The sequence below is a fragment of the Myripristis murdjan genome, chromosome 24 (assembly GCF_902150065.1).
Source record: "Myripristis murdjan chromosome 24, fMyrMur1.1, whole genome shotgun sequence".
Taxonomy (NCBI): Eukaryota; Metazoa; Chordata; class Actinopteri; order Holocentriformes; family Holocentridae; genus Myripristis; species Myripristis murdjan.
In genome coordinates, this window is record NC_044003.1 from 25,823,437 (window position 1) to 25,844,123 (window position 20,687).

At 40.9% G+C, this 20,687-nt stretch overlaps 1 protein-coding gene across 1 annotated transcript; it reads right to left on the bottom strand.

Annotated features, from left to right (window-relative positions):
• Nucleotides 1–310: 310 nt before the first annotated feature.
• stum (stum, mechanosensory transduction mediator homolog) lies at nt 311–20,363 on the bottom strand. The gene is made up of 4 exons (XM_030047343.1): nt 19,177–20,363; nt 6,128–6,310; nt 2,795–2,803; nt 311–990 (listed from the first exon to the last, which is right to left on the bottom strand). The coding sequence occupies exons 1-4, from the start codon at nt 19,385–19,387 to the stop codon at nt 956–958; spliced, it is 438 nt and encodes a 145-aa protein (XP_029903203.1). The 5' UTR covers nt 19,388–20,363; the 3' UTR covers nt 311–955.
• Nucleotides 20,364–20,687: the final 324 nt, after the last annotated feature.

The window sequence follows — 20,687 nt, forward strand, 5'->3', positions numbered from 1 at the left end:
ATGTAGTTACGATCACACAGAATGGAACTGAAAGGCAACTAAAACAATGCAACACCAAAACTCTTTACTAAAGCTAATACTGATGACAATCTTTGAAACAGCATTTAGACACTGAAATTTGCCACTGAAACAGATCGGCCTACTAAACTTGGTAGCAAGGCCTCTCACCTGTTTAGCGGAAAGAGAAACACTGAACCCAATAATATACAACATATTGAATTGTATTGGTACTGCGACATTCTATCAGACTGTTTTTCCTTTGTTTTCTGCACAGTCTCAACTGTATTCTAGCAGAATTCACAAAAATACTGAAATACTGTACAAAATCCACAAATTAATTGCGTCATTTTCTTACAAAGTTACATCAAGAAATTGTTTCCCATATCCGTTAAATCATTACATCATGGAAGAAACAAGTCGCCTAGCCTACAGTTGACTTATGGTTTGAGTAGTAGTCTTGATCAAAAAACAAAACACACATTTCAAAAATCAAATGAAAAATATCAAAGGACAAATTTCCAAAAATCACTATCATTATCATGTGACAAAATAATAAGATATCCATATTATCCCTAAATCCTCTAAATTTGTTTTATGACTGTACAGATTTAGTCTTTTTTCCTATCCTGTTCCTTCAGCCTTACATTTGAATGAGGCCTGGTGTCAGCCCATCAGCAGCGACTAGAGGGTTTTCTTCAAGGAGAAGATGTTTGATTGACTGGCTGATTGATTGATAATTAGAGGGAAAGATTATCTTTCTTGTCATTTTTTTCTGTCTTTTTTGTTGGATTTGTCTGTATTTCTTCTCTCATATGCTGTCTGTTTCTGCCTTACCATCTCCGCCTGCTGGAAACTGGCAGAGTTATTGGTAATCATAAAGGTCAAAGGTCGCAGTCAGGCTTCAGAGGTGGAGGAGGTGAAACTGTCCATGTAATCCATCAGCTAACCTGAGACCTCAGACCTCCTGGGGGGCACTCTGGTCTCTACAGCCTGATAGGGTGGGAGGAGGTGGAAGAGGAAGGCAGAAGAGAGAGAGAGAGAGAGAGAGAGAGAGAGAGAGAGAGAGAATGATGACGTATGTAAATTCCCATCACACATTTGTTTACATGACATTTACAGCCCCAGCTGAGACTGTGAAACTGTGAGCTTACTCACCTTGAAAAGCACTTACTTTAAAATAATTACTTTTCCATTTAATAGGAGGGAACATAAGCACTCAGGATGACACTAGCCAGACAGGACTAGTGCTTAGTTTATGTCTGCCAAGGAGGCCTGTCTGTCAGTCTATCTGTCTGACACCAAGATATCTCAGAAACCTCTGAATGGATTTACATGAAACTTTGTATAAAGATTGGTTCTGAACCAAGGAAGAGAGGTTTTCAAGCTTGTTTTAGGAAAGCTCAAGGAATACAGCGCTAACTTTTAATCCATAAAAAGTCCTAACACGAATAAAGTAGCAACAAAGTGTCTGTTGTTCACTTTGGAATTTCATGAGACTTTTTTCGACCTTGCATTTTCCTGACACACACTCATGGCAAGTAACTTGCATATAGTTAAAATAGGTATCTTGTTAACCCTATAAAGCCATTCGTATCATATATGATACACATTTTCAATTCCGTTTTTCGTTTTCAGTTTAATCAATACTTGACCAAAATACTGTTGTATACCTTTGAACACTTCCCCTGTTCACCCTGGACCATACCATTGGCACTTCAAGTACATATCATATATCATACACCAGAAAGGTCGTGTAATAACATATTTTTTGAATTTTTTTATATATTTTTTTTTGTTATAGGACTAAATAAAGGGTTCAGTTTCAAAAAATTGGAATTTTCTGCCAATTCTTTCATAGTTCAGGCTTTATAGGGTTAAAGGACAAAAGGTTGGGAAAAACGACAAGCCCTCCTATGGACCTCTGTGCCTGTCAAGTTCAAGGTGTTAATTCCTAAGTACACTGCGCTCTGATATTTATGTGAGGACAAGCTACATAAACATTGTTTACATAAACATTTATTTCTTTTCTCTTTTGGTTCTGGTAATCTGTAAAAAGGTAGCTGCAGTTTCTTGTTGATCTTGTTTGTGTGGTGCCATGTCATTGGGCCAGTAGCCCATCAAAACCCCAAAAGTGTGAAGAATGTTCAACTGGAAATGTATGAACTCCTGTTTACCCTCACCTTAATCTGAGGAAACCCCTGCCTAAACTTAGCCATTTTTGGGACTACTGGGTTTTTGGAATAATAGGCCGTCAGACCAATGTGCAGTCCCACAGTTTGTTAAGGATCACACAACAGCTCTTTGCTATTTTGAATCAGGTTTTCTATGAATGTGACACAACACTGATCTGCCTCCTAGAGGTCGCTCTAGTTTAGCATGAATTCAAAACACGTTTATTCCTTTAACCTGCTGCACAGTCTGGCTTGTGCAACGCCAAATCAATTTGAAATTTCAGCTAATGTCATGGTGTCATGGATGATCAATGTAAATTTACCTGACAAACTCACTATATATAAAAGCAGAAAATCATGCATATGCCACCCACATGTCATGCACCTGTACAACCAAGGCAACATACATTTCGCCAGAGTTTAGTAAATACTAAAAGAATTTTTGGTTGTATTTCCAAACACTGGAAAAGTAGTCATTTGTTGGGATAACCCAGTATCTATTTTCAATTTAGTTTAGTTGAATCTCTACTATTTCTGTTGCCTGCTTGTACATCATCATCAAGCAATTCATTGACACGCTGAGAAGTCAGTCCCAGTGGAAGAGTAAAAAAAGAAACACCTACCGTCTGAAACTTTCATTCAGAGGAGAAGCAGAACAGAGAGAGAGGAGAGAAGAAACAACAGTTAATGATGAAAACCATATGCTTCATTTTATTTTTCCTTTTTTAAGAAAGAGAAATATTTCCCCCCCCATATATCTGTGAAGTTAAATGTGGTTACTGGCAAGGTACACAACACAGGTAGAGCACTCTAGTAACTTTCCAAGAGGAAAATTGTTCAACAAGGCAAGCGACATACGATTCAATGACAACTAACCTCTCTTTGATACGATTAGATTATATGATCAAATGCACACAAAGGCAGTAACGTAACCCTGGCCTGTTAGATTGACAGGTAGCGAGAGACAGGGAGACGAACAAAGGGAGTGCGAGTGAAGCAGAGAGAAACTAAGGCAGAAAAGGAGACAGGGGCCAGCGGGGAGAGAGAGACAGAGAAAGAGAAAGAGAGAGTGGGAGGAATAACGTGAGCAGGAGAAAAGGGGGAGCAAGAATATGCCAAGATCAAATAGAGTACAATCATTAGATAGAGAAAGAGGAAGGAAAAAGGGGGGAGGTGGAGTGGGGCGATCAGAGGAGATGGAGAGTAGGAGGAAGAGAGAAGTTGAGAGGGAGGGAATGATAATACCACAATCATTAGATAGAGGGAGAAATAGAAGGAGCGGAGGGTGTTTATATATAGAGGTATGGAAAAGACGGAGCACATTGATCATATGCGCCATGGGCTCATTAGATAGAGGGGGAGAGAGGGAGAAAACAATGATAAATACGTCACATTGCCATAGTGATTTGCTGCATGGAGGGGGGAGAGGAAAAGGGCAAAGAAACAGAGGGATGGAGAGAGAGAGAGAGAAAGAGAAAGAGAACAACTCCAGCTTCCATTCCATGACATGAATTGAGCGGAGAGTGACTGAATAAGAAGATAACCCGAAATAAATATTCTATCAGCGAGTACTTGAATAATAAATAATCTGTCAGGCAAGCCATGGTGCTATTGCTAATAGTTCACTCATTAAGAGGGAAAATAGCCTTAATATTCAATATAAATATTCAATAAGACACAGGCCTCCAACAATATAGACATGAACACAACACAATGAATAAGACCCGTGGCCAAAGGCTAGGAATACAGCAGGGAGCAGTGAACAAAACACACCAGGGGGGCAGCTTACTCCCACACACACACCACACACACGCACCACACAATTACCTCACACACCAACTCTAACATGGATGTACTGACACACACACACACACACACACACACACACACGCACGAGTGTATGAGTGCATGTGTCAATTACCTCACACACACACACACACACACACACACACACACACACACACACACACACATAAATGTACACAATTGCACACACACACGTGCACACACACACATCAGGTGGTAGAAACCCTGGTAATTCAAAGGGTTCTTTGGAAGAATGAGAGAACAAGAGACAGGGTTTGTGCAGTTAGTGTGTGTGTGTGTGTGTGTGTGTGTGTGTGTGCGTGCGTGCGTGTGTTTGTGTGTGTGCATGTGTGTGTGTGTGTGTGTGTGTGTACATGTTCATGAATCAGTGCCTGAGGAGAAGCCACTACTTTCTGACAGAGAGTAGGAGGTAAAAAAACAGACTTCTTTGTCTCCTACTCCCTCTCTCCATTCCAGTCAGTCCACTCTCTGCATCTACCTTTTTTCTTTCTTTCTTTCTTTCTTTCTTTCTGTCTGTCTTTCTTTCTTTCTGTCTTTCTTTCTCTTCAATCTCTTAGACTCTTTTCGTTATTGCTTATCTGTCTTCATCTCCGTCTCTCTCATTTCCCCTCTGCCTCTCTCCACCCATCTTTTTGTCTTGCCAATCAGTTTGAACACCACCATTGCTCTGTCACTCTGTCTCATCTCACTGTTAATATTGTATTATATTGCAATTGTACTGATATTGCGCCACCTGGGTCTAATGAGCCCCAGGCTTGTAAACCTGTTGTTGGTGAACAGGAGAGAGAAAAAGAGAGAGAGAGAGAGAGAGAGAGAGAGAGAGAGAGAGAGAGAGAGAGAGAGAGAGAGGTGCTGAACAGATGCTGCTCTAACAGCTTGGACCAGCACTGAACAGCTGTGTACATTTAGTGTGCAGATGGAAGTTGGGAGGACGTCTACAGTGTCCATAGTTACCACTTGCCTACAGGGTTGGATATATTATTGGGATTTTATGGATTCTGACTCCATTCCTCGTCAAGAGCTCAGCCCGCTAAGAAAAGAATTCCTGTATAAATTAGGTCCTATATTCCCTCAGCCCTTTATCTCTCACCCCTATATTCGGATAGAGTTCAGGTTTAGGATTAGGATCAGGATTAAAAAATATATTTTCTCTTAAACCATTTTAATAACTGATTAAATTGGTAAAATCATTTGGTCAAGAATTTGGAGCATTCAGTATTAGCTGAACATGAAGATGAGGGAACACTGATATGCTCCCCCTATCACATCCTGATTCTGATTCTTATTTATGGGACAAAAAGAAATCAAACCATTGCAGATGTGAACAGAAGCTAGTCCCATTATTTGCAGATTTAGCTGAATACACTGCCAGGGCTTTGAGGGTTAAATGAAGGTGGAGGAGTAGAGCTAGAGCTCTGTCAACTCCCATCCAACACAAGTGTCTTAAATATAATTTGCTGTCTTGCAGGATAGAAGGAGGAAGTCTGCAGTTTGTCACTGTAACATGAATGTTCCCAGAGTGTGAGGTGTTAGTGCAACTGGGGTCTTACTGTGGAAGACTATAAGACTTCAAAAACGGTGGGCTCCTTAAGAATAATGCCATGTGGAAGCAAATGTGATTGTGCCTCCTCCTGTTGGTGCATATATTTCATTTTACATTACGGTTGTCTTGTTTTGTCAAGCTCAGGCAAATTTTAGAACAGAGATTTTTAATTTGCTGAGTGCAGCACATTTGCTGACACATGATGTATGTGAAGCACAGAATTCACAGCTGGTCCTGGTAGTAGATATAATATACCGTGCTTTTGTAAAGCTCAGTGCATTTCAGTTTAATTACATGGGCAACTCAAAACACACATTTAGGATTCAAAACGTGGATTTGAAAGTCACATTTCTAATCAAATCCCTTGTTGCTGGAGTAGGATAGTGTTGCCTGTCTTTCTCATATCACTTCAGAACATCTTTCAAAGGTGTTTTAAATGTGAGTTTTATCTGGGTTGATGCTAAACTTGGTCACCTCCCTCTCCATGTAATCGTCTTTGAAATACAGGTAGGTTAAAAAAAGAAAATGAAAAAATGAAGAGAAGGGACAGGCTGTCAGACCAACAGATAAAGAGACAACCACTCACTGGCCAGGATGACCATGTCCATTCCCCAGAAGATGCTCATGATCCATCCAACCATGATGACAGCAGTCAGTATCTGGATGAGGGCTGCCGCCACATTGAGCCAGAATACACAGCATACACCTCGCTCTGAGACCAGCTCGCTGTGAGCGCCACACAGCACTGTGAATGCTGAGATGAAGGTGCCTGTGAGACAGAAACAGAAAAATAACATCAACGGTCATGACACAACAGATATGAAAAAATAACTCTGACATCAAACCATCCAACGAGGCTCTGCTGGAAACATCTCAATGTGCCATCACAATGTTTTGGTTAGTTATCCAGAGAAATAAACAAATAAAAAAATACACTACCAACAAAATGACACAGAAATGCATGATAGGTCATCATCAGCTGCTTTTAACAGTGCATAAATATGTTATTGGAAGATATTATCTTTATTTCCTTCCTTCTTTTTACTAAACCTTCAGCTAACCCAGATGAGCGGCTCTGAGACAAAAGCCATATCAGCTGTGGGCTCTCTGTCATGAAAACATCTGAGAAATCCATTTGCGAAATAGAGCTCTGAGAATTTTTCACAAAGCCCCCGACACCCCAACCCCTTTCTATTTTTTTTTAAAAAACATTTTGCAAAATGACACATGCACCTGTGATCTTCAGTATGAAATTTTAACACCTTGGTGCAGACTCTGGTGCATCGTTTTTTTTCCCCTCATTTATAATTCTAAGAGAAGACTCTGCCTTGTCTTGCATCTTCCAGTCAAACATCGCTTACAACAATTAAAAAGCACAATTCCACACGTGCATACATAATTAAATACACGTACACAGTTACTAAAGTGAAAACAGAGTTGAATCTATGACCGGTGGCTATTCATGTTCTCTTGTATGAAACTGAATATCTCTCCCTGTTCTATTATCCCAGAGACTCAGAACCTCTCAGACCCAATTTGTCATAAATGTCCTATGGTGTGTGTGTGTGTGTGTGTGTGTGTGTGTGTGTGTGTGTGTGTGTGCTTGCACTATGTCACCACACTCTGATCAGATTATATCATTACAGGATGTTTCCATGACAACATTTCCTCTGGAATGGAAAAATCTGATTTTTAACTCTGTGTGTCCCAGTCCCGCTCCCAGATCTACCTTGCACCACCACCAAACCTGCTCAGCCCACTGCACGCTGACTATCAACACACAAGCCTACCTTGCTCTCACTGCTTACCTAATAGCAGTGTTTTTGTGATCTTATACTGACTACCAACATGCTAACTTATTTGCATTTATTATTTACAGGCCGTGACAGCACCAATGTGCCCTCAATGCATCTTGAGATCCAATCGCTCGGGCTGCATTCGGAGGTGGCCTGGGACGCTTGTGTCCGCATCGCATTAGAGGTGTAAACAGACATATATCCCAAGACGCATTTAAGGACCGCCTACTCACTTAACGTCCTTTGTCTTAAGCTCAGGTCCAGCCCAACACCCCCGACACCGGCCAGACCATCACTTTTCCAACAGCAAAAATATCTGACCTGAACTGTCAGCTGATGGATCAAATGCAAACTGAAGTGCAGATCGGCTATAAAGCAGCTGTTCAATGAATAGAAACACTACCTGGAGTGTGGGAACTTTTACTCCCGTAAAAACATGATTTGAGAAATTTTGGGGCGTGTCTAAAATGCAGGTGTTTTCTTCCATTTTCTTTCCATTTTCTTCTTTCTAAACCTAGATGCAATCAAGTAACTACTACAGAAACACTCCAGAAATGTATTACTGGTGACTTGGCACTGAATGGACTGTGTTTACAATCACAGAAACGTGGCACTGAATGGACCAAGGACAATTCAGAGCCAAGTGTCTGTGATTGATCTTTTGGTAAGTTGTGAGCGTATCTATGTTTCCAGGTCCTGAGTTCCCTTGTTCAGTATTCTGTTAACGCGCATTAACCGTAACCCTAACCCCCCCGAACAGAGCTGGCGAACATCTTTTTCAGGTTCCCATTAGGTGCTATGTAGGGCTGGGGAACACAGGACCCTGGGAACATGCGACCCGTCATGTGCCCTTTATGTGCCATGTATGGGAAACATAGGACCCAGGGAAGTTGCCACCTATAGCAAATCCAATGTAAGGGATACTGTAACTACAGCCAGCTGGTCACTATAGCAAATCATACCATGGTGTGGATGATCAGCTGGAGGTTGCACTTTCAAACTTTTAAAGCACATGCCATTTTGCTCCAGTTTGATTTTAAAAAATCCACGCACTGGCAGGCATATTGAACCAGTTTTCAGTGTACCTATATAACAAAGGCAACAAACTCAGTCTTTTCCATTAAGCTAATTACGTTAGCCATCGGCCACCAGCACCTGCCCTGCTTATTTTTTTAAACACTGATTGCCTTAAACGTATTATGATTGTTTTCCAGCAGTTACCATTTTGTAACATTAACACAAATTACGGAGCCAGCCAAGCCATTTTTGTTTCTATATGTTTCCACTCCGAGGTGTTGATTATTGTATTGTTATATTGTTGTGTATTGGAAGAACCAGTTTCTCTCATTGGTATTTCTTTTGTTTTTTTTGTCTCTCATCTCGGCAGGACTCCCACTCAGAGCTTGGATGAACTGATCAGGCTTGGGAAGAAGGAGATTACATTAAAAAAGATTACAGCAATCTCACTACAAATCATTTCAAGAGCATTCACAGTGCAAATGTAAATTGATTTGTGGTCAGAGAGGCCAAGGCTAAGAAGTATTTACATGAGCAAATCTTACATTTCCTCACCAAATTATTCAAACAGCTGTTTACTTTCTCTGCCTGAGCTTCCCTCCTCTCCTCTGTATCTCAGCCTGTCTGTCTCCCAGGCTTTCTGCACCCTTCGCAAATGCTGAACGTAACTCAAAAGAAATGCCTGGTGGGTGTTGTGTGCATCATGGCCTTGGCCCTTTTCTCTTTGCTAGCTCGATTCCTTGTCACATTTGTCAAATTCAAACAATAAAGCAAGCGGAACCGGCAGGGGGGGAGGGTCAAGCATGAACAGCAGGACTTCTCAGCTACATTTTGTTCTTGGAGAGGTAGGACAAAAAGGACCAATATTGACTCATAATAGTGAAGCCAGCACCACTCGTATTTTCGTCTTCCTCTCTCTGGGTCTCTCTGTGTGTCTCTTTTCTTCTCTGTATCTCTGCTATTTCTCCCTCATTGATGAATGGAGATTAATAATGAGCAAACCAAGATGGAATCTGAGTTATGTCAAAATGAATCACTCAGGAGTAAACATGCACACACGCACACATGCACTGAGGAATGTAAGCTACACTCTTATTTGGAGTTGTTTACAATAACTAGAATTTTACAATAAAGTGCAAGAGACCACAATGAAACAGTTGGAGGTAAAATATAAATGATGAATATTAAATTTTACATTTATGTATTTAGCTGATGCTCATATCCAGCAGACCAAACCGCACAGAAATGACAAGATCAGACAGACAAAATGATCAGGTCACAGAGGCCACGCCTACCAGCAGATGCTCTGGCTATTGGCAGACGGCATTTATCTAGTGCCGCCCACGTCCAGACATGAGCGATGATTGACAGCAAGCTGGTGACCGAATATTTAAACATCAGTTCCATGTTGGATGTGAACAGTATTTATTCAGAGCAACCAGGACAAATCTTTGTTATGAATCTCACAAGAGCTCTGGGCAAAACACACCCACATGGTTTAAGGTAAGCCTATTCAGCGAATAGGCAGCCGGCCAACAAATTTTTATGACCAATGACTGGACTTGTGGGCATTATCTCGCCCAGAATTCATGTAGGATCCATAATAACACAGAAAGCTCAGCCGAGCCTGGCCCCGGCTGAACTTCTCATGCGCGCCGGCTGTGGGCAGCCAATCAGACTTCTAGGCTCCCTCCTTTCCTTACCGTTTATGACGAAGTTTCATGAGCAATAGTTCTGCTTGTCAAAGTGCAAAATGGTTGAGAAGCTAATTTCAGCTATTCAAAGCTTCTGTGAGGAGGACAGTAATTTGGACCCAAATGGAGGCAGAGGTAAATACTTTACAGAAAACAAACAAACCGGACGGGGGTCAGGCAAGTCAGAGTTCAGTAACAGAGGAATCAAACTAGGCACTCTGGTGAAGAGTAATGACTGGTCTGTTTGGTGCTGACAGCTGGTTAGTAATGTGGAGCAGCCGGTGCAGAGAGGGGGCGCGGCTGGGATGACTGCAGATAGGGAGCAGGTGTGTTGTGGTGGGAACGACTGGGAAGCCTAGTGGACAGGACATGAACAACATGCAGCGCAAACTAACTAGAGAACTAAAGATTCTGGGTGCATTTTGAAGTCATATGGTATTTAAACACCGAGTTAGTTTTGGTGCAAAATTGTCCTCTGTGTCATGGATGAAAATGATGGATTTGGTTTTCCTGATAACAATGTACAACATGTTCATACCATTTCCTGTTAAATAAAAAAATACAATTATGCCCAAATTATGAATAGAAAATTGCCATACATGTGCCTGACTACATCTGCCATCACCTTATCAAAACATTTACCATTTTAACACTGAATGTATCTGATTGTGTATTTTCATGTTGTATTGTGTATATATTGTATATCGACCTCGACATCATTGTAAATGAGGGAAACCTCAATGATCTTCGAGGCTTTAAATAAAGGTTTGATTGACTGATTGATTGATTGATCACTACATCCTTTTACATGAAAGAGTATTTCTTGAAGTATTTCTTGAGTATTTCTTCAAAACAATGCCTGGAGAAAGGTTGCATCCATCGTTGCGGTCAGTGAGTCTCAGAAATGATTTAATAATGTTAATTTTACTTTCACACTTTCACTATTGAATTATTGCTTACTCGCTGGCTGTGTTACCTCATCAAAGCATTTACCATGTTAACATTATGACAGGCATAACAAAGCAGCAAAAAACGTGCTTATGTTTATTTTGACATGGACATCACAATAACATTGGCACAGCAACATGCAATTACGCAAAAGCATTGTTTTTACGTTTGATAATGTGGCAGTTCAAAACTTGCTAGCTGCATGAACCCACTACATAAATTAAATCAGAGCTCCTCACACACTCTCGCCCATGAATAGATCAGAATTGAAAATACAGAGATAGCTCGCAGTGTGTACATGCAGTTATGTTTGAACGTGTGCTGTTGTTTATTCATATTGTATGCGCTCAATAATTCACTTACTGGGTCAATAAAGGTTTAATAAAGTAATACTAATATAGTGAAGTAACTGTTATGCATCAGGTCTTCTGCAGCAGAGAAGACTGCAAGTAGCTTTGCTCCATGCATGCAAGGGGCGGTCACTTTGCTCTAATTTTTTGTGGGGTAAAACAGTTTTCTAATTTTAGCCCTGAGTAAACATACTTGCACTGGGCAAGTGCGCCCACACGCACACACACACACACACACACACACACACACACACACACACACACACACAGGCAAAGCACCCAGAGGCTAGTTGTCAACATGATACAGTAAACCAATGCAGCCTCTCCAATATCGCTTACCATAAATCACTCATGCGCGCGCGCGCACACACACACACACACACACACACACACACACACACACACACACACACAACCACCCACGCAGACATACTTTTGGCAAACTGTAAATACACTATAGCTCTCTCTGACAAGACTTAATGTAATCCATGTAATGTAATTTTTTCTCATTTTCTCAGCCTGTGTTACAGCAGACAGTACTAATAACCTATTAACTGAACATTTTTATGCACTTTTCTTTATTTTATACAGACATGGGTGGGCTTTGGCAACCTAGCATAAGGCACCATTAACCTATAGGTTAAAGAAGCATGTGGGTGGTCATCTGAAAAAAGTGGGCTGACGAAGTGACAGGGTAATACGTACTTCCTCGCCTTCCTTGTTTAAAGGAAAGCTCTACCCTAATATACGTTAACGCTACTTAAATTCAGCTATTGGTGATGTACCTGGCATTTCTGGACTTGTTTCTTTTTTTGGTTGTTGTTGCTGGTGTTTCTCTTATTGGGCAACAACTATTACACTATTAGGCATATTTCCAGAGCAGCTAAAATGGATTAGATAGCAGGAAAAGCTCTGTATCCTCTTACAATCAAAGAACAAAGTCTTCTGTCTAGATTTGTCATTTTTCACGTTTCATTCATCCAGTGTAAGAGGAAGAGAAACTCAGTACACTGTAATGCATTTTGAGTCAGGGATGCAATTACCATTCCTCTTACTATCGCTGTAACTTTTGCTCTCTCCGCCTACATGTGTAACCCGCGGCAAGGTCACGCCAGTTCTTTGGGGATGGTCAGAAGTCATTCTGGGAAACAAAAAATCACTGCAGCTGAGGTGCAGGGGAAGAAGCAGGTTGAGGGAAAGCAGGTACACTCACAGGAAGCCCTTCATCACAGAATAACTGCTGGGATGCATCAAACATCACATATTGATGATATATTACTGTTTGAGATTATTTTTTTATAACTACCTTCTGCCTCAGTGGAACTGATCAGTGGTTAACAGTGGAAAACTAATGCTCAGCAAAGCCCACTTGCCAGGTATATACACTGAAATGTCATGTTTTCAAATTTGGTGACATAGTATAAAGTGAGAGAAAAAACACTGCATTAAGAGTTGGGTGGGGTGGTGGCACAATCAACAGTTCACTTCGGCAGACTGGGGTTAGATTAACCATGACCTTGTCCTAACCCTAACCATGATGACCAACATTTTCCTAACCTTAACCAAACAGCTTTGGTAGCTAACGAAGCAAATGAAAGTGACTAAAGTGGCTAACGAGACAGTCTTAGCTGCTGTTCATGCAGTCATTGGCTGTAAGTCCAAATGTTGATTTGCAACATATTTTTGGTAAAGAAATGCTGATATTTCAACATATTTGTTGGTTTGCAAAAACGTAAAAACGGCAGCGTTTTATTCTGGCATCTGCATTGTGTTTTTGATAGTGATTTCTCCCCAAAAGAACAATTTGAAGACCAGCATCCCACCTTTGAGGCATAACCCAGATTTTGAAACCACTGTAGGCCTATTAGAGATACTCTGACCCACATACTGTTCCTGAACTATAGCACATTTGTTGATGTGCATGCGTGTTTGTGTGAATATAGCCTACATGTGCATATATTTGCACATGCGCGTATGTCTTATTTGCGTGTGTGTGTGTGTGTGTGTGTGTGTGTGTGTGTGTGTGTTTCCATATTTAGGCTACTTTAGAGGCTTGTGTTTGTCTCTGAGGATGCATGCTGTGAAATGCTACAGTAACAGGCTGGTAGCAGCAAGACAGTTCTGTGTAACTCAAAACGACCTGGATGGACCCTGTTGATCTGCCTGCCGCAATCTGCAGCATCACACCAGGGGATCTCTCAACAGTGCAGTATTAAGTTTATACAGTTAATGCAAGGATATCATGAGAAGATGAGGAGAGGAGAATATTGTGTCCATGTGTGTGTTCATGCCTGCCGTTTTTCATACATCTATGCTTACATGTCACCATGAGGCTGTATTATGCAGTGAGTCTAAATTCAATTATAAATTTCTCAATTTCATTTTGGCTGAAGGTTAAACAGAACAAGATGGTGATTTGAATCTCTGCCAATTAGTCCCCAATCATATAGTTACACACACACACACACACACACGCACACACACACACACGGTGTTCATTTGAGTCAGTGTTGTCATGGCAACTAGCAGCAGCTATTCAATGAAATGCTAAGGCATTCAGGCAAGGCTACACACTAACAAACACAACACGCATGGACACACACACACACACACACACACACACACACACACACACACACACACACCTAAGAGGCAGATGAGGTGTTGCTTTGATGCCTGATGCACAGCGTTGGTGATACAGTATGTAGCATGTTGTGGCAACATCTCAATGCAGTATCATTGCCAAAAACAATTTAAATGTTACAGAGCAAAAAAAAAAAAAAAGGTTTCTTTTAGCAAACGTAATTTGCCCTGTAATGAATTTCAAGTGTGCTGCGATATCTTGTTGACATTTCTGCCAAATGTGAAACTGCACTTCCTGCAGCTCAGTGTGTTTCGTGGCCTTGTTAAATTACAAGGCGTTTTGTGACATTTTCAAGAAATCAATAATTTAACATTTAGAAAGAGGGCGGTGACTGGATCGCTGAATTCATTCTGAGTGAGAATGAATGAAAAAGCATGAATGAATGAGTGAGAAGACCTGAAAATAGTGTCTTACTTTCGTCAAGAGGAGAAAAACAGAACAGAAGAAGGAATGGGGAAAAAGGGATGGACAGGACACGTGCACACACACACACACACACACACACACACACACACATACACCCACACATGCTCGCAAACAGGCACACACACATACACTCTACATAGAGTTCTGACCAAAACATCAGAGGAGACGGGAGGAGAGGACACGTCATATAGATTTGAGGATGGAATAAATTCTGAGTGATTTCCATGGAAACATCAATCCCATAATGGCCTTGGAGGAATAGTTTCTTTCGCTGTCTCTGTTCTTGTTTTCTGACTCTGCACTTCTGTCAATCTCTGTCTGTTTCTTTCTCTCTCACTTGTTTTCTTTTTGTCCGTCTACCTTTCATACAGCAATTTCACGCAACATTCTCTCCCTTACAAAGTATTATTTTCTCTTCTTCTGCTCTTTGTGTTATCATTTTGCCTTCTTTCAGCCTAACAATGGTGTTTGAAGAAAGGGCTAATACAAGACAAGCTCTACACCGTACTGAACAAAGACGTGTAAGTGTGTGTGTGTGTGTGTGTGTGTGTGTGTGTGTGTGTGTGTGTGTGTGTGTTTGTCTGGCTCCACAGGCTTCATTATGTACAAGGGAGCCTCAACAGATCAATGGAACATTATTGATGTGTATCTGGCTGCCTATGTGATTACACCCTGGAGCCATTAGCCAGGGGAGATTTTATTACATGTACACACACACACACACACACACACACACACACACACACTAATGCGCACACTCATTCACACAAAATTAAGAAGGACAAATGAGGAACAGTGGGAGAAAGAGCATGAGAGTTAGTCAGAGCACATCGGAGCATGATTAGTGAGTCCATCGGGATTTCACCATGTGACTCCTAGACCTCATTTACACCCGGCATTAAAATACAATCTGCAGGCCACATTCGGGCTAATGCAACAATCAGATCATGGTTTTCCATTTACACGCTGTATTTCTATGTGCTGTTGCATTCTTTCTGCGTTGTGATCTCATTCTTTTTTCACATAACGCGAAATGTGGCGGCTGGGCAGGGAGGTGGAAACAAGAACAAATGTGGCAGGTGTCGGGTCACCTGAGGTAAATTCCCTGTTCGGCATGTATTTTCTCTGCTGCACACAGGCTCATCCTCTGTGGCTGTGTGGCTGGAGGCAACAGATGCAATGACAGTTTATCCTCGCAGGCTCTCAGAAAGCCAAGGAGTCAAGGTTTCTACCTGCAGTTATGAGGTTGCTACCAGCGGTGATGACATTTCCACCTGCGGTGATAACGCTTGATAACGCTTCTACCTACACTAACAATGTTTTTACCCACGGCGATGGCACTTGATGATGATGATGACGGTTCATGATGATGACGTTTCCCTACGCAATAAAGACATTTCTACCCATGATGATGGTGTTTCCTTTCACAATGATGACATTTCTACCCATGATTATTTCTAACTCTAACCACAGTAATGGTGGTTCTATCCATCATGATTACTTTTCTACTTGTGATGATTATAACATTTCTACCCGTAAAGATTTATACCTGCAGTTTTGGTGTTTCTTCTCATGATGAAGATGTTTCTATCCTAGAGGTTGACATTTCTATCTGTGATGATGACATTTAGATCCATGGTAATGACCATCAGGATTAAATTTCTACCCATGATGATGATGTTTCTACCTGGAAAGATGGATGTTTCTACCTATAATGATGAGGTTTCTACTGACGATGATATTTACATCCAGCTTAATGATGTTTCTATCCATCATGATTAAATTTCTACTCGTGATGGTGTTTCTACTCATGATGAAGATGTTTCTATCTACAGTAACATTTCTATGCTGATGACATCTCTACGTATGATGATGTTTTTGCCCGCAACAATGACATTTCTACCCATGAGGATGATATTTGTTCCCTTGATAATAGCGTTTCTACACATGATGATGACATTTCTGCTCGTGATAATTATGTTTCTACTTGGGATGATAATGCTTCAGCCTATGATGATGACATTTTTTTCTAATGACCGCAAGTACTGCGTTACACTTGTCATAATGATGTTTCTATCTGTAGTGCAGATAAATCTGTCATCGGTGATGATGTTTCTATGCAAACACAACATGGATGGCGCTAAAAGCGAGCTAACTCCGGTCAAATTCCAATCATTATTTTCTGGGTAGGTCTAGCACATCTAATCACATTGCAATCAAAAGGCATACTGTGTACGTTTACATCTTATGCCATCCATTTTTCCTTATTCAGATACAGGTCACATTTTAATACCAGATGAACACCAACTACATACAATATGTATAGCTATCCTGTAACAGCACATAAAGCACACAGAGAACAACCTTGTATCACGGTAGTTCATGCTATAGTCTTGAAATTTAATCTACAAATTTGTACTCCTTGACAGAAATTGGCCGTTTTTTTGTGCACATGGACATAAATTTAATTTGTGGCAATGAACATGATTTTTGCTGAATTCCAGTAACATCAGCCAACAAAACTTGGTTATGTTTAGGAATAGGCAACACAACTAAAATATGAAAACAGTAACTCTATGAAACCTAACAAAATAGGGAAATAAGCAATAGCCTCTGGTATAGGCATGAATCATTCTTCCTATTGAAATCCATTACTCTGAAAGTCGTGCTTACTGTCATGAAAAAAAAGACAATCTGTGTGCAGTGACATAAATGGATTAAATTTTTTGTGACAAAGAGAAGAGAAAAGAGCAGGTTTCAGCTGTGTACGTGGAAATGAGAGCTCCTGTTGTCATTACAATGGCACTGTATAGGAAGCTGTAACATTTTCCAACAGATCCTGTTAACATGCCATTTACGCATCCAATAATCTACATTTACAGGACAGTGATTCCTATAATGTGTGATTAGCCCTTTCACATATGTCACAAGTGAAAATTACCCCCTGTGAAAGAGTTCTGCTCTCAGTGTTAAAATCAGAGCTGCTTTAATGCTTTAAATTGTGCTGCAAATGTGCAGAGAGAGAGAGAGAGAGAGAGAGAGAGAGAGAGAGAGGATCACAACGTATGTGGTTGCAGCCCAAGTCAGGAGGTTGTGATCTTTCTCCAAGATAATTATAGTCATAGAGAGAGCGCCTTCAGGCTTTCTATGTAGCTATTACAGTCACACTATCGCCCGCTGTCTTGTCCCATTATTGTTTTCTTTATTTCCTTGTTTTCATGTGATTTTTTATTTCTTGTTTGTTTGTTTGTTTGCGTGCCCACTTGTGTCACATAACCAACACCGTCAATCTTCCATGTCACCAACACGGAGTTTCTTCTTTCACAATTTCCAACTGTGCATGCGTACTTACTTTCATGTTGCTTTCATGTTTCCTCTCCTAGTGACTTACTTTCCTAGTGTGACTCTTTCCTTCCTTCCTTCCTTCCTTCCTTTCTTTCTTTCTTTCTTTCTTTCTTTCTTTCTTTCTTTCTTTCTTTCTTTCTTTCTGTCTCTCTTTCACTGTGACTCTACCATGTGCTTAAGCTTACAATATGCATCTTTTCCAGCGTTGAAATAATACTGAATAAATATGATATGGCGCTTACACTATCAGAATGACACTGTGTGCACATGCATATGTAACCCTGTCTCAAATTGGCTTTCAGTGATGTTTTGGATAATTTGCACCATTTGCTGTGGGTAAGTGTTGTTTGGGTGCTGGGTTGGATTGAGCCTATCACAATGACATCAACAGCCGTAGGAAAGTCACCGCAAAAACAACAAAATGCAGTAAAAAAGTACAGTGCAGTGAAGCTAAGTGTGCAACAGACAGGACAAAAAAAATGAATATTGCATTTTCTTTATATTATTAGTGCAGATTGTCTGTGCCTCAGGGCCTGTGGTCATTTTATTGATACTTCATCCTCAGGCTAGATGGTGTTACATACAGTAGCTCATCAACATGAGTGACAAGAGTTGATCTACTGAGGCAGGGGAGGATGGGACGAACTTTGCACTTCCTGCCTTGAGGTGAAAACCTGCATAACTTTAAGGCATTGATACCCAGAGCAATGTTTTGGGCATCAGTGCCTAGAGCGTCCTCAGCTTTGTTGCTTTGCTAAAACCTTGGCAAGTTTCAAAGGCCTCCAAGGGACACTCATATGACTTTCAGGACAGACAAATCTCTATTTCACCAGTTCAACTCGGCTCATGCTAAGGAAAACATCACGCTTTGCCAAGTGTATCACAAATCAACATGACCACACCCTGCAGGGGCTTCACTGAGCACTTGCTTTTGCACAGACAAAAAAACCCAACATATTTTGCACCTACTCTTATTTCTAACTAATAATATATTTTCAAAAACCAATGTGTAAAACAGAGGCACGTTTCTACAGCTGAAGACTCTGGATGGATTTTCTGTTCAGTCATGAAATGATGTGAAATTTATCTTGATGGAAAGACGGAGAGGGAGGGAGGGAGGGAGAGAGAGAGAGAGAGAGAGAGAGAGAGAGAGAGAGAGACTTACACTTACTGATAACTGTGATGGAATGAAAGAAATAAGGGGAAAAAAAAACAATTCAGTCACTTTCACTCACCCACACAGATAAACACAGATAAATCATGAGTTAAAAAGACAGACTATGAGAATGCAAGCAAGATAAACAGACACTTATTCTCCAGTGGCGCTGTCCAGATTAAGAAACGGTTTCAGAAAGAGTGGAGAGAGAGAGAGAGAGAGAGAGAGAGTTAGAGGCAGAGAGTTATTCCCAACTCACCGAGTCCAGGTATGAAGGTATTGAGAAACAGACAGATGACAGCCAGAGGGAAAGGCATTGTGGGTATTGCAGCCCGTAGGGGTCCCTTCTTCTCCCTGACCTCCACCACCACTCCTCCGCCTACTGTGGGGCCCCCAACCCTGGCTTTGGCCCCCATGTTGTCCCCAGCCTTAATGTGACCCTGCTCTACTCCCCCCTCTTTCTCTGCCATCTCTTCCTCTCAGTATGATAAAATATCTTTGAAAAATAGTCGATAATAATAAGCAAGAAAACTGGTTTAGGAAAAATTCTGCAACAGAAAGTGAAAAATCCTGTTTCTCCTTGTGTCTCTCGCTGATCCACAGGATAAACAACTTTAAAAAAATAAAAAATAAAAAAATATTATTTTAAAAAGTCAACAGTGCTTCAGTTAAAACATTCACCGGTGTCTCTCAAACAGTAGGTTCAAATGTCACCACTTACACCATATTCAATTATACCACTAAAACACTAGCAGGTAAACAAAAATCTTCACAGTAATTTGTCTAAAAGTGGTCACAAACTGACTAATAAAATCTACAAAGGGGATAATTTTGAAATGTTCAAGAGCAAATCCCTCTGAAATGATCAAAAATATTCAGTAATATATTCCCAAAGAATAAAATATTCAGCACTATTCCCGAGGAACAGCTGGAAATATTCTGTAATGTTCAGCTACAGTCAAGTTAGGTTTGTCCTCCCTGAATAGCAGTGCTCTCTCTTCAGTGTTTTTTCTCTCGGTAGCTGAAATTCCTTTGAAAGTCCCCTCACAGTCGTCAAAGTCCAAGCGGTCCCAGATTTTTCTCACAGAAGTCTCCTCTCCCAGGATTGTGGAGTTGTCCTCACACACAGTATATCCTTAAAAGTGACTTCAGCGTCTTGTTTGAGCTCAGCAACAGGAATAAATTTCCAGTCTTCCACTTTTATTCCTGTCAGAAAACTGAATTACCAGGATGTTTTTGAAGAATACTGAATCAGTGACAGTTTCCCCTTAAAACTGTTAACATCTCTCATCTATCTCCACAATCCTTTCAGATGTCCGGCTCTTTTCAGCAATATCCTTAGAAGTCACTTCTTTCTTTCTTTCTTTCTTTCTTTCTTTCTTTCTTTCTTTCTTTCTTTCTTTCTTCCTTTCTTTCTTTCTTTCGTTTATTTGAGTCAAATCACACTCAGCCCACACACTGCTCTCCAAGACAAGAGAAGAGAAGCTGCACACAACAGCCCCCCCCTTTTCTACTACCGTGCACACGCGTGTCTAGTGGCTCTCTCTCTCTCTCTCTCTCTCTCTCTCTCTCTCCCTCTCCCTCCCTCCCTCGACTCCCCATCCTCCCAGTCTCCTTCCATTTAAAGGAGCAGTGCACAAATCTAATGTTACAGCTCACTGAAAACACACTCAACGGATCGTTTCGGTGCGTCTGAATGCAGAAATGCACTAAATCTATTGGATTCAGTGATTATGTCTCCTTGCGCTGGATCTGGATGTATTGAATGAA

Excerpts from the sequence above, each read along its gene's own strand:
- stum (XM_030047343.1), bottom strand. The coding sequence starts at position 19,387 with ATGGCAGAGAAAGAGGGGGGAGTAGAGCAGGGTCACATTAAGGCTGGG. Across the intron at positions 6,311-19,176 it reads TACCTTCATACCTGGACTCG|GCACCTTCATCTCAGCATTC; the intron begins GTGAGTTGGGAA and ends TCTGTCTCACAG.